This window comes from Epinephelus fuscoguttatus, linkage group LG1, assembly GCF_011397635.1.
Source record: "Epinephelus fuscoguttatus linkage group LG1, E.fuscoguttatus.final_Chr_v1".
NCBI classification, from domain to species: domain Eukaryota; kingdom Metazoa; phylum Chordata; class Actinopteri; order Perciformes; family Serranidae; genus Epinephelus; species Epinephelus fuscoguttatus.
Genome location: NC_064752.1, coordinates 23,812,173 through 23,832,068, shown reverse-complemented (window position 1 = coordinate 23,832,068; position 19,896 = coordinate 23,812,173). Strand labels below are relative to the sequence as shown.

Genomic DNA, 19,896 nt, shown 5'->3' with positions numbered 1-19,896 from the left:
CACTCAAATTATTGTAACACATACTGACCAGGAAGAGACTCAAAATGACCACAAAGAGATGCAAAGGAATGGCAAAGATACACAAAATAACTAACAAAAGGGGCAAAACAACCTCAAAGAGACACAACATGTCCAAAGGAGACACGAAATGACCTCAAAGAGGCAGAAAATGACCAAAGAAGACACTGAATTATCTCAAACAGACATAAAATGACAAAAGGAGACACTAAATTGCCTCAAAGATACACAAAATGATCAAAGAAGACATTAAATTATGTCAAAGAGACACAAAATGTCCAAAGGAGACATTAAATTACGTCAAAAAGACAGAAAATGACTAAAGGAGACATGAAATTACATTAGAGAGACAGAACATGACCAAAGGACACATTAAATGACCCCAAAGAGACACAAAATGACCAAAGGAGACATTAAATGACCTCAAAGAGACACAAAATGACCAAAGGAGACATTAAATGACCCCAAAGAGACAGGAAATGACCAAAGGAGACATTAAATGACCTCAAAGAGACACAAAATGACCAAAGGAGACATGAAATTACATCAGAGAGACAGAAAATGACCAAAGGAGACATGAAATTACATCAGAGAGACAGAAATGACCAAAGGAGACACTAAATGGCCTCAAAGAGACAGAAAATGACCAAAGGAGACATTAAATGACCCCAAAGAGACAGAAAATGACCAAAGGAGACATTAAATGACCTCAAAGAGACAGGAAATGACCAAAGGAGACATTAAATGACCTCAAAGAGACACAAAATGACCAAAGGAGACACTACATAACCTAAAAGAGACAGAAAAATGATCAAAGGAGACATTAAATGACCTCAAAGAGACACAAAATGACCAAAGGAGACATTAAATGACCTCAAAGAGACACAAAATGACCAAAGGAGACATTAAATGACCCCAAAGAGACAGGAAATGACCAAAGGAGACATTAAATGACCTCAAAGAGACACAAAATGACCAAAGGAGACATGAAATTACATCAGAGAGACAGAAAATGACCAAAGGAGACATGAAATTACATCAGAGAGACAGAAATGACCAAAGGAGACACTAAATGGCCTCAAAGAGACAGAAAATGACCAAAGGAGACATTAAATGACCCCAAAGAGACAGAAAATGACCAAAGGAGACATTAAATGACCTCAAAGAGACAGGAAATGACCAAAGGAGACATTAAATGACCTCAAAGAGACACAAAATGACCAAAGGAGACACTACATAACCTAAAAGAGACAGAAAAATGATCAAAGGAGACATTAAATGACCTCAAAGAGATACAAAATGACCAAAGGAGATGCTACATAACCTAAAAGAGACAGAAAAATGATCAAAGGAAACACTAACTGGCCTCAAAGAGACACAAAATGACCAAAGGAGACATTAAATTACTTCAGAGAGACAGAAAATGACCAAAGACATTGAATTACATTAGAGAGACAGAAATTTACCAAAGGAGACACTGAATGACCCCAAAGAGACACAAAATGACTACAAAGAGAACAAAACCACAAAAAGATGTGGTACAACTACAAAGAGTTGCAAAACAATGAGACAAGAGGCTAAACAACTTCAAAGTGTGTGTCTTGCTCCTGGAGAGGTGGGAGGGCCTTTTGCATATTTGTGTCCAGGGGCCTATTGTCTGATAATATTCCACTGTCTATGATGCATGAGGATGGTCAAATTAATATTGAAAATACATCTGCACCTCTCCTAAGTGCTATATCGTAGGCAACTGAATTTGCTTTAGTCTCTTGAGACTCATCCAAGAGTCTCCTTGAGTTCTGAATCTGCACTTTTAAAATGTATTTGTCAGAGAGAAAAACAATCCAAACTGAAAATGATCGGACTTCAATATGTTTCATCTTTACGTTTATGTGTTCAGACAAATCTTTCTGTGCGGTGCTTTTTTTTAAACCAACCTTCTCTCTCCACAGGCGCCACGTCGGCTCCCTGCCTCATTTTCATCTTCCCTGCCGTCTTCTACATCCGCATTGTTCCCAAAGATGACGAACCCATGACCTCTGTCCCTAAGATATTGGTGAGACATGCAAACTTTCTCCCTTCAGTCTTTTATTGCGCTAATTTGGTGATTTTGGTGACACTTACGCACGTATCCCTTCGTTCTTAGGCCGTCTGTTTTGCTGCTTTGGGTGTCTCCTTCATGGTAATGAGCCTGAGCTTCATCATCATCGACTGGTCAACAGGGGGCGGCCTTGCTGCAGGAGGCCACTAGATACTGCTTCGGTGTGTGAGCTCTGGAAAAGGGGGGGGAGAACTGGTCATGCAAAGGGAGCACTATCACCTCATTGGGAACACACTACAGGGCTGCCCAGCACAGAGCCTGGGGTATTTAACAGTATAACATATACAGTATACATGTTGGTTGGAATCACACTGGTATAGATGGAGTTAAACTAACTTCTGACTCATATCTGAACAAAATCTGTGCTTATATAATTCAGTTTAACATGGTAATGCAATTTCTATGAATAATCAGGACTAAACAGGGTCTTTTTTTATTACCATCTGTTCGTGCGACTAAGTCCATCCATGATGGTGAAATGGTCCTTTCCTGTTGCTTCCTCTTTATTTACATACAAACAACTGCAGCTGGTACTGTACAGAAATGAAGGCATGATTGTCTGATAGGCTGAAGGCATCAAAATATACGTGAGAAATAATTATTTTTACACTAATATGAGTTAATATCCACAAGACGCACAAAAGACGACAGTCAGATGATCTCATCCTGAACTAGCTGCACTCTGAGGTGTTCATCATGGTGTAGTATAAAAACAAAAAGAGTGCTTTAAGGCCTTAGACTGTAGGTGACATTTCATGATCTGTTGATCGAGTTGTTATGTATCACACAAAGCTTTTGTTCCAGATCAGCTAACTCTTGAGAAACCCTGGTGCCTTTTAGCATTTGGAACAGCACGCGAACACACAGCAAAAACAAGAGTGTATATTTATTTAGCTAAACTATATCTGTGTTTTTAATTTCAAATGGACTATATTTAACTACTGTATATGATGAAGTCAATGATCCAAATATATCATGTATGATACCAGTTTTTGTTTTAGCTCACAGTTTATATATGATGGAAAGAGTTACGACTGAAGATATTTTAAATGTTTAATTAAATACAAAGAGCTTGATATTAGGATTTCATATCTTATCTTTGTAGAACTTTTAGCACACACATGCCAAATTGTGACCTTGCACATGAATGAAGTACAACTTTTACCCCCACGGTTCACCCTTAAAGAATACTCTACCAGCAAAATGACCATTTGTATATCAATGTCTGACTGCGATACTATGAATTTATGAAGAAAACATAGTATTTCTGGCATGTCTCCATGGTGAACGAAGAATCCAAAAAAGGCAAACATTTTTCATACATTGAAGAAAATGGGGAGCACGTTTAACAACAGCAAAACTACAAACATCAATTGACAAACTCTCACACAACTCATGCAGTATAAGCCAAGTCTAATTTATCTAGTCATTTGCTCAGTACTTCCCAAACATTTTTGCTACAAACGTTACAATATAAAACATTTCCACATACAAGTAGAGTGCCCTGTGGAGCACACATGTGCATATGAATCCCACTTGAGCAGACTTTAAATGCACATGCGTGCCCAGGCATGCTCGGCTGTGCGTCAAACTGTTTGTTCTGACATCTTTGAAAAAGTAATGTTTCAGTGAAAATGCATGTGCTTGGGAAGTACGTAGCATACGACTGGATAAATGAGACTTGGACAGTAGTTGCTGGTTGCATGTAGTGGTTAGCACTGTTGCTTCACAGCAAGAAGTTTCTGGGTTTGAGTCATAGACTTTAAAAACAATGGATGTAGCCTTTGTGACATTACCCAATTGTTTGTGAACGCTCATTTTGGAGCCTTGAGTTCGGCATTACGGCCGTCACCATCTTTTTTGGAGCCAGAGGTGACCATATTTGGGCAAGAGGCTGGCACCATCACTATTGGCACTATCAGCAGACAGCCTGTCACTCAAAGCAGCCTTCCCTTAATTATGTGTAACATTAAGATCTAATAAAATGTAAACAGGTGAATTATATAAAAATTTGCCTCCGTATAGTTGTCACAAAGGAGGAAATTAGCTTTAGAAACCCACACTGTTTCTTGTCCCAGGCTGTAAACATGTTTATTTCTGCTGTAAAGTTGGGTGTTTTAACATCGGGGGCCTACGGGATTGACTGGCTTCTGGAGCCAGCCTCAAGTGGCCATTCAAAGAATTGCATTTTTTCGGGACTTCCATGATCACTTCAATTTTCAGCCATGTGGTTCAAATCCACCGTCCTGGGTCTGAAATGTACATGTTCTCCCTATGTCAGTGTGGGTTTTCTCAGGGTACTCCAGCATCCCCCTACAGCCCAAAGACACGCAGGGTGGGTTTTGCCTGTAGGTGTAAATGCTAGCATGAGCTCTGTCTCTGTGTGTTAGCCCTGTGATAGTCTAGCAATGCGTCCAGGGTGTGCCTTACTGTACCTCTCACCCAGTGTCAAGACAGATGTTTTAATATAGCTTTGTTGTTGTTAAACATGGTCCCTGTTTACTTTAATTCATGAGGCATGTCTGACTATTTTGGATTCTCCACTCACCCGCAGAGACATACAGGAAAAACAAGTTGTAATCGAGAATTCAAAATAACACAGGGTGATGTGTTGAAACACAAATACTCATTTTGTGGGTTAAGTATTCCTTCAAGTCTCGCTCATTCATTTCTTAAACTCTTTCTCATTAAGTCAGATGAATTCAGAAATCACTTTATCCACAATGAATGATAACATTACATATTCTAAATCTGCACGTTCCAACACTTCAGTTCAGTTTTTGTGAGGTGTAATATGCAGTTAGCTTAGCTTAGCATAAAGACTGGAAGCAGGGGGAAACAGCTAGCCTGGCTCAAGCCTAACAGCACCTCTAAAGCTAACACTTAATATCAGGAAGTCACGTACCTCTAGTGAAATATGGTAACCGGCCATGCAGATAGGTTTGGTTGTACTTGCCCAGGTTTTAAGATACACTATAAGGAAAAAGGTTTGAGGACACCCAAGTATATATCAAAGCCTATGCAAATAAAACAAAAAAATGTCTTGGCTAAGGTTAATTTAGAAAACGTGGTTCATTAGTTTTTATGATTTGGGTGAGCTCACTAGAGCTCTGTTGGTTTGAACAATGCCTGGCCAGCAGCATGACTTTGTAACGATGAACCCGCTGGTGGGTCTGGCAGAGTTTAATTTTATTAATTATGCTTTTGTGATTCTGTTGTAACGTCTTTGCCCCACTGGTTTGTAGTATTTTGATCTGCTTTCACTCATTGACTATTTAGACTTGAGGTTAATGTTTTGCATGTCGTTGTGTCCAGTCCGTCCTGTAGTTGGTGTAGTGAACACAGAGATTTTCCTTCTGACACTGTCATATGTAGATGTTATTGTAATCCTGTGCATTTGGCATCTTACAGTGAAGTGTATTAAAGTCCCACTCTGTGCTGTAGGTATTATAGTGTTATATTAGTATTATGAAGCCCTTCTTGAAAGATGCTACATGAAATAATGTTTTTAGACATTAATGATTCTCTGTGAGCAATGACACATTAATTTCGAGCTTAATTTAGGGTTGTGGATTGATACTTTCAGTAATTCTTCAGGTGTATTTTGTGCCTCAAAATAGCTCTACAACTTGCTTAGAAGTTACAGATTACATTATATAGAAATCTGAAATTAACAAGTTTAAAAACAGCACAAAAGAGAAATGTTATAACAAATATTTGATGCTTTACCCAAAGATGGTTTTATATTTTATTGCAATTCTCAGGCTTCAGAAAATCCCTGCATAAATCAGCACTTCTCTCCTTTTATTTATATATTGTTAATGACTACTTGTTTAACAGGTTTGATTTTTACAAATGAATTATGAACAGCAGCCGAGGAAATACTTATGCACGTATCAACCTCCGTCCCTTGCTTTCCCACATGTATTCGCAGTGGTTGTTTTAAATGAAGGTTTAGTTTTGTCATGTTTGGTGAACCGAGTTTTGCTTCACTTTAAGGGATCATGCCAAATCAACAACTGACTACCTACTGCTTTAAAATGCCTTTAACTTTTAAACAGGTACCACAGTTTTAATACCAGATGCAGTATATCAAATATGCATTTCTCATATACCTAAAGAAATCAAAGTGATATTTTTGTTTCAGGACATAGATCTATGGAAATGACACGACTATAAAATAATATTATGGATTTTGATGAATAAGACGTGGCTTTATATAAATAATGTATATAAATGTAAACCTTTTATATTTGTGATGCTTATTTACAGTAGCTTGTAAAGTGTAAATAGCAGGGACACTTTTAGTTTGGCAATAAAATAATTGTAGATGTTTGTACATTGTCTTTGTTGTCATCATTTTCACTTAACTTAAACTTATTCTGTTTAAGTACAAATGAACAAATCAACTGAACATCAATGATGTGGGTTTTTGTGTTCTGCTACTGATTTGTGCTCCATTAAAAGGACTGCATAAATTTAAACCACATTTACATGTTTGATGGATGTAGGTTTAAAAGAAGACTTCATGTAGTCAGTGTTCTTATCGTGTCTGTCAAGGCAAAGCTGTGTTTACAAAAAACACTAAGCCTAAACTTGAGGTCGCCTTGATCCCTCATGCTGACCTTGTTGTGCCAACATACTGCAAGTTTCTACTGTAACGCATCAACACTGATTTCTTTAGATTTGTTTACAGTCTAAATAGGAGACGAGCCATACAGGCTTGTGTAATGCTGACACCTCAGGCGGTAAGATCTAAATTTCCTGACACATTTAAGTAGTGGTATAGAAACAAATGTAACAGAAGGTACCTGTAATGTCTCTGAGGGAGAATATCACAGCAGCAGGGAGTGAGCAACACTTTAACACCACAGACGAGGTGAATAAGCAATAAAAGATTGTTTAAGTTTAACACACTGGCCTGATGGATCTAAAATCTTATCAGTATTGTCTTTTACAAACGGAAAAGTCCAGAATATGACTTGACTTTAAAGGTCCAGTGTGTAGGATTTAAGGGCATCTATTGGCAGAAATGGAATATAATATTCATTCAGTGTTTTCATTTGTCTATAAGCACCTGAAAATAAGAATGGAGACCTGCGCGTCCCAACCCTCACCTATGGTCATGATCTCTGGGTAGTGACTGAATGAATGAGGTCACGGATACAAGCGGCCGAAATGAGCTTCCTCCGCGGGGTGGCTGGGCTCAGCTTTAGAGATAGGGTAAGGAGCTTGGAGTGGAGCCGCTGCTCCTTCACGTCCAAAGGGGTCAGTTGAGGTGGTTCGGGCATCTGATCAGGATGCCTCCTGGACGCCTCCTGTTGGAGGTGTTCTGGGCATGTCCGATTGGTAGGAGGCCCCGGGGCAGACCCAGAACACGCTGGAGGGATTACATATCTCGTCTAGCCTGGGAACACCCTGGGGTCCCTCAAGAGGAGCTGGAAAGCAATGCTAAGGAGAGGGATGTCTGGGGTGCTTTGCTCGGCCTGCTGCCCCCACGACCTGGCTTCGGATGAACGGCTGAAAATGGATGATGATGGATGGAATAAGAATCATTGTGTAACTCACCTCAAAATGAGCCGTTTATATCTAAATACAGAGGGGTCCTCTTCCACAGAGTTGGCCATGTTGCTTCTACAGTAGCCCAGAACGGACAAACCAAACACGGGCTCTAGATGGGTCGATAGGTCACACATTTTTGCATCAGCCACTGTAGTTCTCCGACACAATTGGCACACAGACGTTTCAGTTCTGTAACCTCATCACTAGATGCCATTAAATATAGCACACTAGACCTTAAAGACTGTGGGAGGATGGGAGACATTTTTTTATCAAACCAAACCATCATTTGCAAAACGATTTGAGCTGCTTTTCCATCATGGCTTTACAGCACATATGGTCCTGTAACTGCCTGCTACAAGAGAAAATATCTATCTATGTCCATGTGGGGGCGCTGTCACCCAGCTCTTCCGTCAGCCCGACTCTGTGGCATTTCATTAACATGTGACACAAGGACCCATTATCCATTATCCTGCATCTTTGCAAAGACAAACCTGCTCCTGCGCAGCTGAGTCACTCAGCTCAGGCTGCTGTATTGTGTTGTGTCATCTGAGAGGCTGCATCCATGTGAGGTGCAGAGGAATGAAGCTGGCACAGCGCCAACTGCAGTCTGCACACCGCACTCCTCAAATCACGCCTCGCTGGCTTCCCCTCTAATTGGCTCCACACAAGCCACCGTGGAGAGCTCACCTGTTTTAATTGGACTATCGCGACAAGTTGTCAAAGTGACGTCGATGCGACTGCTCGGACACTTTAACAGAGGGATATCTGAGAATAACACAGGACCTCAGTTGGGCAGCGAAAAGGACTGCAGCAGCCGCACGACCGAGGGAAGTGCTGCCACCAGGCCGACCATACCAGACAGGCTGTGAATGGATGCAGGACAGAGACACAGGCTGAGCGTGTCGATATGGACCAGCGATAACAGCCTGCTGTCATAAACCAAATGCTTTGGGTGCTTCATCTTTGATCTCCTACTTCCACAGAAGCGCACGGACATTGACTTTTTTTTACGCGCAGGTAAAAACTCCACGATCGGCTGTTTTTCCTCTCTTGAAGGCAGTGCTGGAGGCAGGAGCTGCTCCATCCTTATTCCTGGCATCGGCTGGCACGCTGACACCATCAGCATTGAAGCTTGTTTTTTGCGCAAGTGGTCGGCGTTTGGAGCCATGGGTTGTACGGTGAGCGCCGAGGATAAGGCTGCCGCGGAGAGGTCAAAGATGATTGACAAAAACCTCCGAGAGGACGGAGAGAAGGCAGCTAGAGAAGTCAAGCTGCTTTTATTAGGTAGGTAACAGCTGGTGCTGGCTCCTCATGTCATCTTGAGAAAGCAGAAAGTAATGTTAGTTGCTGCGGATTAGAAACATCTCCACAGTACATACACAGACCACCTGATTAAACATTAAAACAGGATCTGATGAATAACCAAGCAGGAAATGTGAATTAAAGTTTAGATCCGACCAAGCATCAAATCATAAACTACCTCACTGAGCCATTAAAGCACCTTGAGATCCTCCAAATAGCCAAGACCTGGGCAAATCATTTGAGCTATAACCTATTACAAGTCACACTGAAACACAGCCCCTACATAGTCAACAGTGCTGTGCTCAGACATTTTGCGGGGCAGGTGCTCAAGTGGGAAAAAAGGCATCCCCTCCTCATGTTGTTTCTTGCATGTGAGAAGTATTGAAAAAAAGTGTGCATGCAAAGTGCACCCTGCCAAGTTTGTATCTGCAGGCACTAGAAGGTTTCTTGAGGCCTAAGTACATACAGTACAGTTGTCCACAGTAATGAGCAGGGAAACATCTGTCCAGCTCACTAATGAGGTGTCTAAATATCGACACTGTATACACCTAGCAGCTGATACACATATACAGTTACTTTCCACATTTATCATTTATTCAATACAGGAAACAACATAGAAAACAATACTACATTGTGCACACTTACGGGATTTAAAGTAAATAATAACAATCAGGCTCAGTGTATTCTCCACTTTGCTCCTTTGTCCTCATCCTCCCAATTTGTTTGCCTCCTTTGCTTTTTAAATAGTCATATAATAATTATTGTAATTATCTTTTAAATAACCTTTAAATATTTTTTAAGGATTTCAGTGAGCAGATGTGTGGAGCCCTGCGCTCCTCCTCTCTGCCTCTGCGCTCTGTACGCACCAAACAGCATGTCATTTTTGCTTAAATTAATAATCAGAGGCACAACGTGGGAGACGTAAATATCATTTCAAATCGAGTTTTGGTTTAAAAAGACAAGTGGAAGTGAGAAAGCAATGTGACATCTGTCTCTGCTCGCACTGGGCAGTTGGTGAACCCGAATCTTCCAGAGAGAGTTGGAAGGAGAGGGTGTGGTTTTACGGCACACTAGTCTACTTGGCGTTAAGCGGAATGGTGGGTTATTGCCTAAATTAGACTGGCTGTATTGAGATGTAGTTGTAGACGCAGTTGTCGGGCACACAGCAAAATTTTAATCAAGAATTGATGCCAAGGGCCAAATTTAAAAACAAAAATATAAAACTATAAAATACATTTAAAAAAAAAAAAAAAAGTGAAATGCAAAAAGGGTACCTACCTAGCGAGAGGGCAAAAGAGCAGGTGCTTGTATATGTTTATATACATATATATACACTTCGTTCTTTGCCATATGGTTCCCTTTTGCATCATATCCTTTTTTGTCAGGTCATATCCTATCCTTTGAAGACATGTAAGATTCAGCTCCTTCCAGTCAGACTAAAACACTAACATATGCATCAAACTTTAACCAGATAAACAAATGGGCCCAGACAAGTACCATGTGCAGCTTTAAGAGGAAATAGACAAATACAGCATTTACTTAAGTCTATTTAAAGATATTGTTGCTGCTTATTCGCACATGTGTGCTCACACTAATAATACACAGGTTGCTTCATGGCAACACGAGACAATGAGGAGGGGCCCCAAACCAAATCTGCTGAGGGCCCCCAAAAGTGTCGGGCTGGCCCTGATTTTTACACCATTTACACTGTATGTTAGGGGTGGGAATCACCAGAGGATCCACGATACGATATTATCGCGATACTTAGGTCACGATACGATGTAATTGTGATTCTAAATATATTGCGATATGCTGAATATTGTGATCAAATATATTGCGATATATTATTTATATACTGTATCGATATTCCCCCCCCAGCCCTGCTGCATATACTGTCATATCCACCAGCCTTACCCATTCCATATTTATGCCAGCTCCCACTGCACTCTGCACCATAATTTACTTCTGTACGTAGTTACATTTGTTTTAAATTTGTTCAGCTTTGTTGTGATTGTTTTTAGATGTATGTATTTTGTGTGTTTACATTGAGAGCAACAAAAACCGGAGTCAGATTCCTTATATGTGTCCACACTGACTTGGCTGTTAAAGCTGATTCTGATCCTGACATGTTCTTGGAGATTAGTCAGATATCATCGTGTTAACATGCCGCACAGCTTCTCAGAACTTTGAGCTGGCATTTTGCCCGGGGAGCTTAATTCAATATATCAAAACCTGTGGACTACGACTAAACATTAACACGGCTACACTTCAGCACCTCTCGGTTAAATACACAGCAGTCTGTTCTCACAAAGAAATACAGCAGAAACAATCCCTGTTTGTCTGCTGACAATAAAAGAAGCTGCTATTATTAAATAGATTCTGGAGCTGGAAAAACACACTCCCCCCCTTCCTTCTTCTGCATTTCACTCGACTCGCATGTACACACACACACACACACACACACACAAACTACAAACACACATCCTCCCACTCACCACCACGTTCTCACTTCTCCTCTTATCCGATTCAGCTGTCTTTGTTTGACATCATCTTGCTCTTGATTTGTCTTTCTCCTTCCTGTCGTTTAAATATGCACACAGCTCAACTGACAGCTGACCTGGAGTACTATCTAAAACTCAAGGAGGGCGCGTGTGTGTGTGTTTGTGCTGGGGGAGTGCAGAGAGATGAGGCGGGTGTGGTTGGAGTGGGATGGGTGTCATCTTGCTGTGACAAGCTGTTAATAGAGGACTGGATAAGTGCTGCAGAGTTGCTAGTTGCTATGTTTAAAGGTTTTTTTGACTGGACTTATACTCACTCATTAATTATCAGCTGTAGAAAGAATTATCATTGGTAATACTGAGTTTTGTTCAAAGGAACACCAATAGCTCCTTATGTATTTGTAGTTTTAATGCCATATGTTCTCTCCTTTAATACAAACTTCTATTATTGAAGCATTTTCCAAAGATAAAAAGCATCTCTTGGTTAAACCTGTAATATTTTGCCGTTTTCACTCTACTGTAAATCCATGAATGGGTCCACCTTGTTTGCTTTCTCATGTCAGCCTTAATGTGCTCTTCTTCACACGCAGACACACACTTTTAAATGAGATGTGTATCTTTAAAACATTGTGTATGATGTTGTTTACAGAGGCTTGAAAGTGACAGTTGAATGACAGCAGAGCAAAAGTAACAGCAACTCATTCAGCAACAGAACAAACATTTTTTACACATCTGTAGACATGAAGGTTAGATCAGTTGGCAACTCTTAATGGCTTCCCTGGGTCTCATCATCACAGTATACAGTATCTCTGATAGGGCTATTATGTCAGTCGAATCAGATTTGGTTGTTTATTTTTATTCTTTTAAGATTATTTTTGGGGCATTTTTTGCCTTGAATGGATAGGACAGATATAGCATGAAAGGGGGAGAAAGAGAGGGGATGACGCACAGCAAAGGGCCGCAGGCTGGGATTGCACTGGGGCCGCCGCAGCAGCAAGGACAGAGCCTTTGTACATGGGGTGCCTGCTCTATCCACTCAGCCACCGACGCCCCATCAGATTGGTGGCATCGGTTAAATACAAATATTCAACTATTTGTTTACTTTTTTCAGGAAAATCAGTACGTCTAAAAGCGATTCCTTTTTAAAAGTTCTGTGAATGTTTTTTGTAAATGAAACCTTCATATGACAGTGTTGCCAATAAAACCTTTAAGGAAGTCACTTATCAGGTTTGTCATGTATTTTCACACATTGAACAAATACATGATACAGATATTATTGTTAATCAGTGAGAGGTGTTGACAGGTGGATTTTGTTACCTTTGGGCAGAGCCAGGTTAGCTGTTTCCCCCTGTTTCCAGTCTTTATGCTAAGCTAAGCTAACCTGCTGCTGGTCATGGTCATCTCAGCATTAGAGATGCACCGATGCTGCTTTTTGCAGTTTCGATACTGATCCCGATGCTGTGGCTTTGAGTATCAGCCGATACCCGATACCGATCCGATACCATGGTTGACCTAAAAAGCTATATACCTTTACATGTACAACAGAAAAGACGAGAGGCATCAGGCGTTGATGACTACGCAGTTCTTTCCGAAGATAAAATGAAACAAGATGAAACAGATTAATGCAACGATGAACTATTTATTTTTAACAAAAATGACACCCTGGAGCCTCTTCACATGACTGCATGGAGACAGCAAAGGATTCTGAGGCCTCTGAAAATACCTGACCATGACCATGGATGAATCATACATTTATACAATTATAATTATTATTCACAGTGACACTCACATAGTTTGATATTTAATCGTTTTTACATGACACTCAGTTACAGCTCTACTGTAAATGGGAGAAGTTATATTTTGACAGAGGAGACCAGTTTTTCAAGCAGCATTTTCTCTGTTGTCCAATAATAACTGTAGTTGTTCTATTCAAGTCTGCAGAGTCACAACAATATTTACCCCCCATCATGATATTATGTCATTGCTTCAGGACAGAGACTAACAAAATCGCTAAAGAGAGATAATATAACAACACCCTCTAGCTCGTTCCAAGTGGCCGTTTACTGAAGGCAGTGAGAACATGGAGGAGGTGCAGCTTGTTGATGTTGTACTTTAAGGTTGAGCTGAGGACACAACGTCTTGTGTATTTGTCTCGTATGAGAAGATACCAACTTGTTCTGGCAGAGAGAAGATGAGTCACTTGATGGTAGCCACTGAAGCAGGAGAGGGGCGCATCAAAATCTTTTAATGGCTTTACGGCATTCGGCCAAGTTGTTTTATTTTTTCATCATGAGTTCTCAGGGGAACTAAAAAGCCTGTTCCCTTTTTTCTTGCAGAATCAGTAAGTTCTGTCTTTGGGCACACAGCGCAAAAAAACCAACCGCATTGCCTCTTAGGTGTCTGATTTATGTAACAGCTCATGGTGAGTGTCAGCGAGGTCTGGGGATGGACAGTCAGAATCAAATTATGTGGAGAGAACAGAGTTTATGAACATTTAGTTGAGCTGTTTCCAGACATAAAGAGCTTTCACGTGTCCTCTAACTGGCTGGGATGATACTTTAAGCCACATTTTAGCACAGGGCTAAAAAGGAAACTTGACAGGTTCAGAGGAAACTCTTCTCTCAGCACTCAGTGTTGTAAAAAAAAAAAAACAACTGATTTCACCATATTGCGCCATACTTGAGAGCTCTAACTGACTGACTAGACGTCTTCATCAGACCTGGAAGCAGGAACAAAAACTCGTGTTGCATAAATCCGTGATGCAACATGTCAGGAAATGAGAATCATTGGTGCTTGGCATTGTTAACATATACACATGCATCTACACATACACAGAGGTATTGATTGATAATCTTTAAACTTTAATATTTCCCAGTTGTTACCTTTGTAGTAATTTTATGTCATGATGTAGACATTTGTGCACACATGAATTCAGTGGTTCTTCAGTTTGAAGGAAAAAAAAAAAAAGGCAAATGGAAATGGAAAATGAAGCCAACGTGAAACTACCAGAAACTGCAGTTCCTTTAATGGCCACTTGAGGCCATTGAGGCCACATAGGCCCCCATGTTAAAATGCCCAACTTTACAGGATAAAAAAAACATGTTTACAGTCTGGTACAAACAACGGTTTTGGTCTCTATAACTTTTTGGGGGGGTCAGTATTTATATAACTTTCCTTTTTACATTTAATTAAGGCTTAAAGTTACATATAATTAAGGGCGGGGTAGCTTTAAGACAACTATTCATCAGCATGCAAGGTCACTGATTAAAGGAGCAGTAAGATTTAAGGGGATTTAGTAACATCTAAAGGTGACTTCTCCTGGTCAGAATTCCCTCAGTGTTCATTGTTCAGAAGGTCTTAAACCAGGAGCTGAATTATCAGCAGAGGTCTCTACTAGGGTAGTCTCGCCACCAGACAATCAGAGATCTCTACCTTCTGATAGTCTGGGGACACTCCTTTCTAAAGTGTGTTTAACACACCGGCGAAAACGGCCGGCAACAAAGCAACGCCTCTTGCATTTTTGAAAAGGACACTCCTTCTCAGAAATGTGCGCTCCCCCTTTTCTCGTCCGCAAGGAAACAACCACACAGAGAGCTTGAAAATGGATGCTGAGAGATTTAACTCCGTTTTATCAAACGTGTGCTCATCCATGAAGAAAATATTTTTTCCAGCGGATGTCTTAGTTACAACATGATTGAGCTAACTGAAGTAGTTTCATGTCGTATCCGACAACAGGAGGCTTTTAACAGATGACGTCCTGATGTTAGCTTTGCTGCTGCTGTTAGCTGTCCCTGTCAGCTGCAGCCACTGATGCTTTCTAGACATCGTGATTTCCCAAAACTGAATAAATACCACACATAGCAACACAAAACTGCTTTGCTAGCTCAATCATGTTATAACTAAGATAGCCGCTGGAAATTTTTTTTTTTTCACAGACCATTTAATGAGTTATTACCTATTACAGACACCGCTAACGGCTAAGAAATAGTAATGTTTGTTCAATCATTGTGTTTATAGACTTAACAAACATCGGATTAGTCCAAACGGTGATACAGTGATGTGAAAAATGTAATATATAGACTATATATATATATAGCTAAAAGCTCTGCTGGTTTTCTACCCGGAAGTATTTGTAAACAACAAGGCGATTCCCTCTATAGTCCGGCCGGACGGGTGAGTCATAGTCTTGTAAAAGATTATGTTTGTTTCTTTTAGTTGGCAAGAATGTGTTGCAGCAAACGCGACAAACATCCACTGAACTTTGACGGCGTTTTCTGCGAGTGCGGCTGAGCCATTTTGTACAGCTACACGTGTTTCTAGTGGGGCTATGTTTACAAGCACAAGAGTTCAGCGAGCCACCGAAGGACCGCCCTGCAGATTTACTATTGGTTCTGCAATGTAGGGAGTTTTTTTAAACTCTGAAATTGTATCCGCCATCTAAACACAAAATCAGGGAGAAAGACATCAGTCTTTAGTTAAGCAAAGCGTCTAAAGACTGACTTGTGAGTCTACTACTAGGGCTGAACGATGTGGACAGAAATTCATATCTCCGTATTTTCAGGCTGAATGGCGATACACGAGATATATCTCCATATTTTCAATTGATTGGGTGACATGTTCAGTTGTAAGCTGATCCACGACTAAAGTCCCCTGTTATTTTGCTGCATGTGCTTTTTCCCCAGCAGGGCAGGTAAAAGAAGTTTACCTGTTGGAGGTGAGCTGTTTGCAGAGGTGCAGTAAGAGCCTGTTGTCTGCAGCTCTTCATCAACATCTCACTGTGGCTGTTTCTGATTTCACTCTTCCTCCCTACTGTATTATTACACTTGTCTTAATTAAAGAAATTCAGTGATAAACACATTTCATTTCCTGTAGATTCTTCACAATAAAAGTCCCCTGTTATTTTGTTATGTAAAAACTTTTATTGTGAAGCAGCAAAATAAGGAAATGTTGAGTTTTCGAGCAGCAACTTCACACAACTTCTAATACGGCTGATAGTGAACATGAAACAGTGAAATAAAGCAGATATCTAAAGTACAAACAGGACGCAGGAGAGAAACTAAACTCCAAACCACAGATATTCAGTTAGAAGCTACAGACGTACTGAGAGCTGGACACACAGAGACTTTTAAAGACACCTGTCTCTCTGGTCTCCTGCAGACAGAGGGGAGGAGAGTCTCACAGCACACACACCTTGTTTGGGGGGGAGAAGAGGGGTCCGCTCATAATTCCGACATCCCATTGTTCCGAAATCTCAATGTTTTGACATCCCATTGTTCTGACCATATTAAGTGACAGGCTGTCTGCCAGTGTTGTCCTTGGGTTCTCAATTAGATCAACCCCTGGTTCCTCAACTGCGCCAGCCTCACGTCCTTAAGTGACTGTCACTTCTAGCTCCAAAAAACCAAGATGGCGACAGCTCAGATGCCAAATTCGAGGCATACCTTCCTGACATTTCACGCCGGTTTACGGTATAAAATAGTATTTGTGTAAAAAATCAGTGGATAAAAGTTAAAGCTGAGGTATGTCATTGTCTAGCCTAATATGCAATTAGCCTACTTAGACAAGCTTGCTGGGTTTAAATACTTATGTCCCATAGAATAATGAATAGATAGGGTATAAGCACCCCTCTTGCTGGAGGACCTGATGATGCTTGTTGCCCTGCGTACACTGGCACATCAGTGGGCTGAGCAGAGATAATGTGTTGAACATAATCATGTGGCTAATAAACTGCTTTTATAGTTGAATGAAGTCATCTCAAGATAAAGTTACATCTGGCAATACTCCCAAACAGGGGCAGAGGCGATTTTCGTTTTATACTAGTCCTGTAATGTTATCCCCACCACTCGCAGGCACCGTCTAGTGCAACTTAGTTGTCATTCTACCAGTAGAGACTGACCTCTGGTGGCATGTGTATGCGCTACAATACATCACCTCAATATGTAACCTCGGAGAAACATCTGTGTTTTATGATTGTATTGAAAATCATATGTTTGGGATTTCTAAATACCCAGTATACCGTAAAACCGTAATACTGCCCAAGCCTGGATGGCATCACGGTAGCTATGTATTAAATGCATTAAATAGTATGTAAATGTACTATATTTGACTTTTCTTACCTAGAAAATGTGCAGAGTAGTTGGCAGTATTTTTTCACCCCTAAGCAGTACCTGTAATTTGTAGCCTGAGAGTGTACACCCAGGGCAAAAAAAGTCCAAGAAGCACTCACTGCTGCTGCTTGGTAAGCCTCTCTTATCTGAATTGTGGTGGCTGGACAGTAATAAAACTGTTGACCTGAGATTTTCAGTGAGTAAATCAAACTGAAATACACCTGTGAGCCTTTGGAGTTGTTAAAGAAAGTTGAAATGTGTTTGGTATGATTAACAGCCAGTTAATACTCATCCCTTACAAATAAATCTATGCCAGCTGCCATACAGTGAAGAGGAAGTACTGAGTTTCATAGCTGTTGTAACTTGTGTATTTTCTTGACTGCATAGGAATGGCGGCAATACTATTACGATTGCAAAGCATTGCAGCCATAGGTGATGTGCAGTTACTGATTTAGGTTCAGAGCCCTCAGAAAGCTATGCAACAGTTTTGTGCCCTCAGAAGTTAATGTAGAAATGTTGCAGGTATTGTTACCATTCACTATGTAGAAGCAGTAAGATCAAATTTAGCTAAAAAAAAAAAAAAACAGCAAAATTATTGGGTACAAATAATATGCCAATCATGCCTGCTTCTAAAGACTGATGATAAAATGCATCAAATGACCAGTTTGATTTTTGAATATTATTGCCTACAATCATAAAGCATTGTTAATCAGCACATGCAACTATTATCTGTCACATAAATGGTATCTAATTAACATCATGTTGTAATCAGGAATTTTACATTTAAATGCATGATATTAAGTAGTAGGAAGACACGGCACTGTCTGAGGGCCAGATTCAGTTTCCCTGTCACACATTTTACACCCAGAAATAATAAGTGAGGATATACTTTTATTTTTTTTCCCAACTTATTCCCTTTGAACCCTTTAAATTAGTCTCCACTGCAGCTTATCTCTAATTCTCACCCCAGGCAGACGATAATAATAGTGCTTCACAGACATGACTCACTTCTCATGACAGAGAGGAGGGCTCAGGGTGAGACTGTCCATCCAGAAGTGACAACTTCACAACTACCCACAACCTGAAAGAATATACTTATGTACTGTTAGTCATGTCTCTGCTGAACACCACTAAGCCCTCAATAAATGCATGAGTATGTATCTATGTGCTGAATGTGCAGAAAAATGGATCCTCGCCGCTGCCTCACTTAGGACGCAGTTTTTGCTTTGATTTAGTTGTTGCACCTTCACAGATTACACAGCTTAGAGTCATTGGTGAGTTTTCTGTGCAGAGAAAATGAACAATGTCCAATAAATCCCCTGATACAGATTATTTCTGGTAGAAGCATAAAAGAGTGACCTCTACTAAGAATATCAGAGGCGATTTGAGGATTTTTCTTAATGAGGCGGCTTGGCTCAGGGTCACAGTGGACTAATGAGTAGAGACACATCTTTCAGGCCTTGGGTGTGTGTGTGTGTGTGATTTTGAGTCAGAATGAAATCATGTGTGTCTATATAAGGCAGAGTGTACATGTGTGTGCAGTGCTTGATGTAGTCATAGTTCCTGAGGCAGAATGTTGGTTTATGGCATCCTGTAAGAGTGTCACTGCACTGCATTGACGACTCATGCACAGTTTTACTGTACATTTTACAGTATGTAATGTTTGTGCCACTTGAGAGCAGACAAAATACATGATAGACACACACTTACTTATTTACTATACGTGAGTTTATACTGCACTTAGTAATGGTGCTTTTTCCAATTTTCCCAATCAGATTTGGGCCACTTTCATATAGGGTCTTAAATCTGATACATATAGGATCACTGACTGAGTGATTACTGTGAGAACGGTCATATTGGAACTAATATGTTCTCCCATACATCCATGGACAACAACAGACCTCACTGCGGGAGGAGATTACTCACCATACAGAGTCAGAGCAGTCTGTTGAAACTACCGCAAACAGCGGTTGCCATACCGCTGCTGCGAAAGGCTACCCTAGTCGCTAGCCAGTAGAGCTCAACTACCAGAAGCTTTTTGACAGGGACAGCTTGCCCACACACCGTGACAGCCTTGTCATGAGGTGCTGACAGAGATATGGGAATGTAGCCCTGGGCATCCCTCAACATCGCAGCCCCGCCACTACTGACTCCTCTCCTTTACCCACACAGAAATACCAGCAATAGCATCATCCTCATCCTCAGCAAACACTGTCATCTGATCTCCGCAGCAAATCCTTCAGGAGATGAATGCTTCCACCACCATGAGATTCATTTTTTCCCAAATGCTTGTCTCGAAAATGTGATG

The 19,896-nt window shown here is 40.6% G+C and overlaps 2 protein-coding genes across 5 annotated transcripts in view; both read left to right on the top strand.

The window, feature by feature from the left end:
• slc38a3b (solute carrier family 38 member 3b) overlaps positions 1-6,458 on the top strand; it is a 41,925-nt gene extending 35,467 nt beyond the window's left edge. For all 4 annotated transcript variants that reach the window (XM_049584587.1, XM_049584560.1, XM_049584569.1 and 1 more), the window contains 2 exons: positions 1,971-2,074; positions 2,165-6,458. In XM_049584587.1, coding sequence (XP_049440544.1) covers positions 1,971-2,074; positions 2,165-2,269 — 209 coding nt within the window. In that variant the 3' untranslated portion in view covers positions 2,270-6,458. The remainder of the gene's footprint in view (positions 1-1,970; positions 2,075-2,164) is intronic.
• Positions 6,459-8,157: 1,699 nt separating this feature from the next.
• Positions 8,158-19,896, top strand: part of gnai2b (guanine nucleotide binding protein (G protein), alpha inhibiting activity polypeptide 2b) — a 71,888-nt gene continuing 60,149 nt past the window's right edge. Inside the window, exon 1 of the mRNA XM_049582122.1 lies at positions 8,158-8,965. Coding sequence (XP_049438079.1) covers positions 8,848-8,965 — 118 coding nt within the window. The 5' untranslated portion in view covers positions 8,158-8,847. The remainder of the gene's footprint in view (positions 8,966-19,896) is intronic.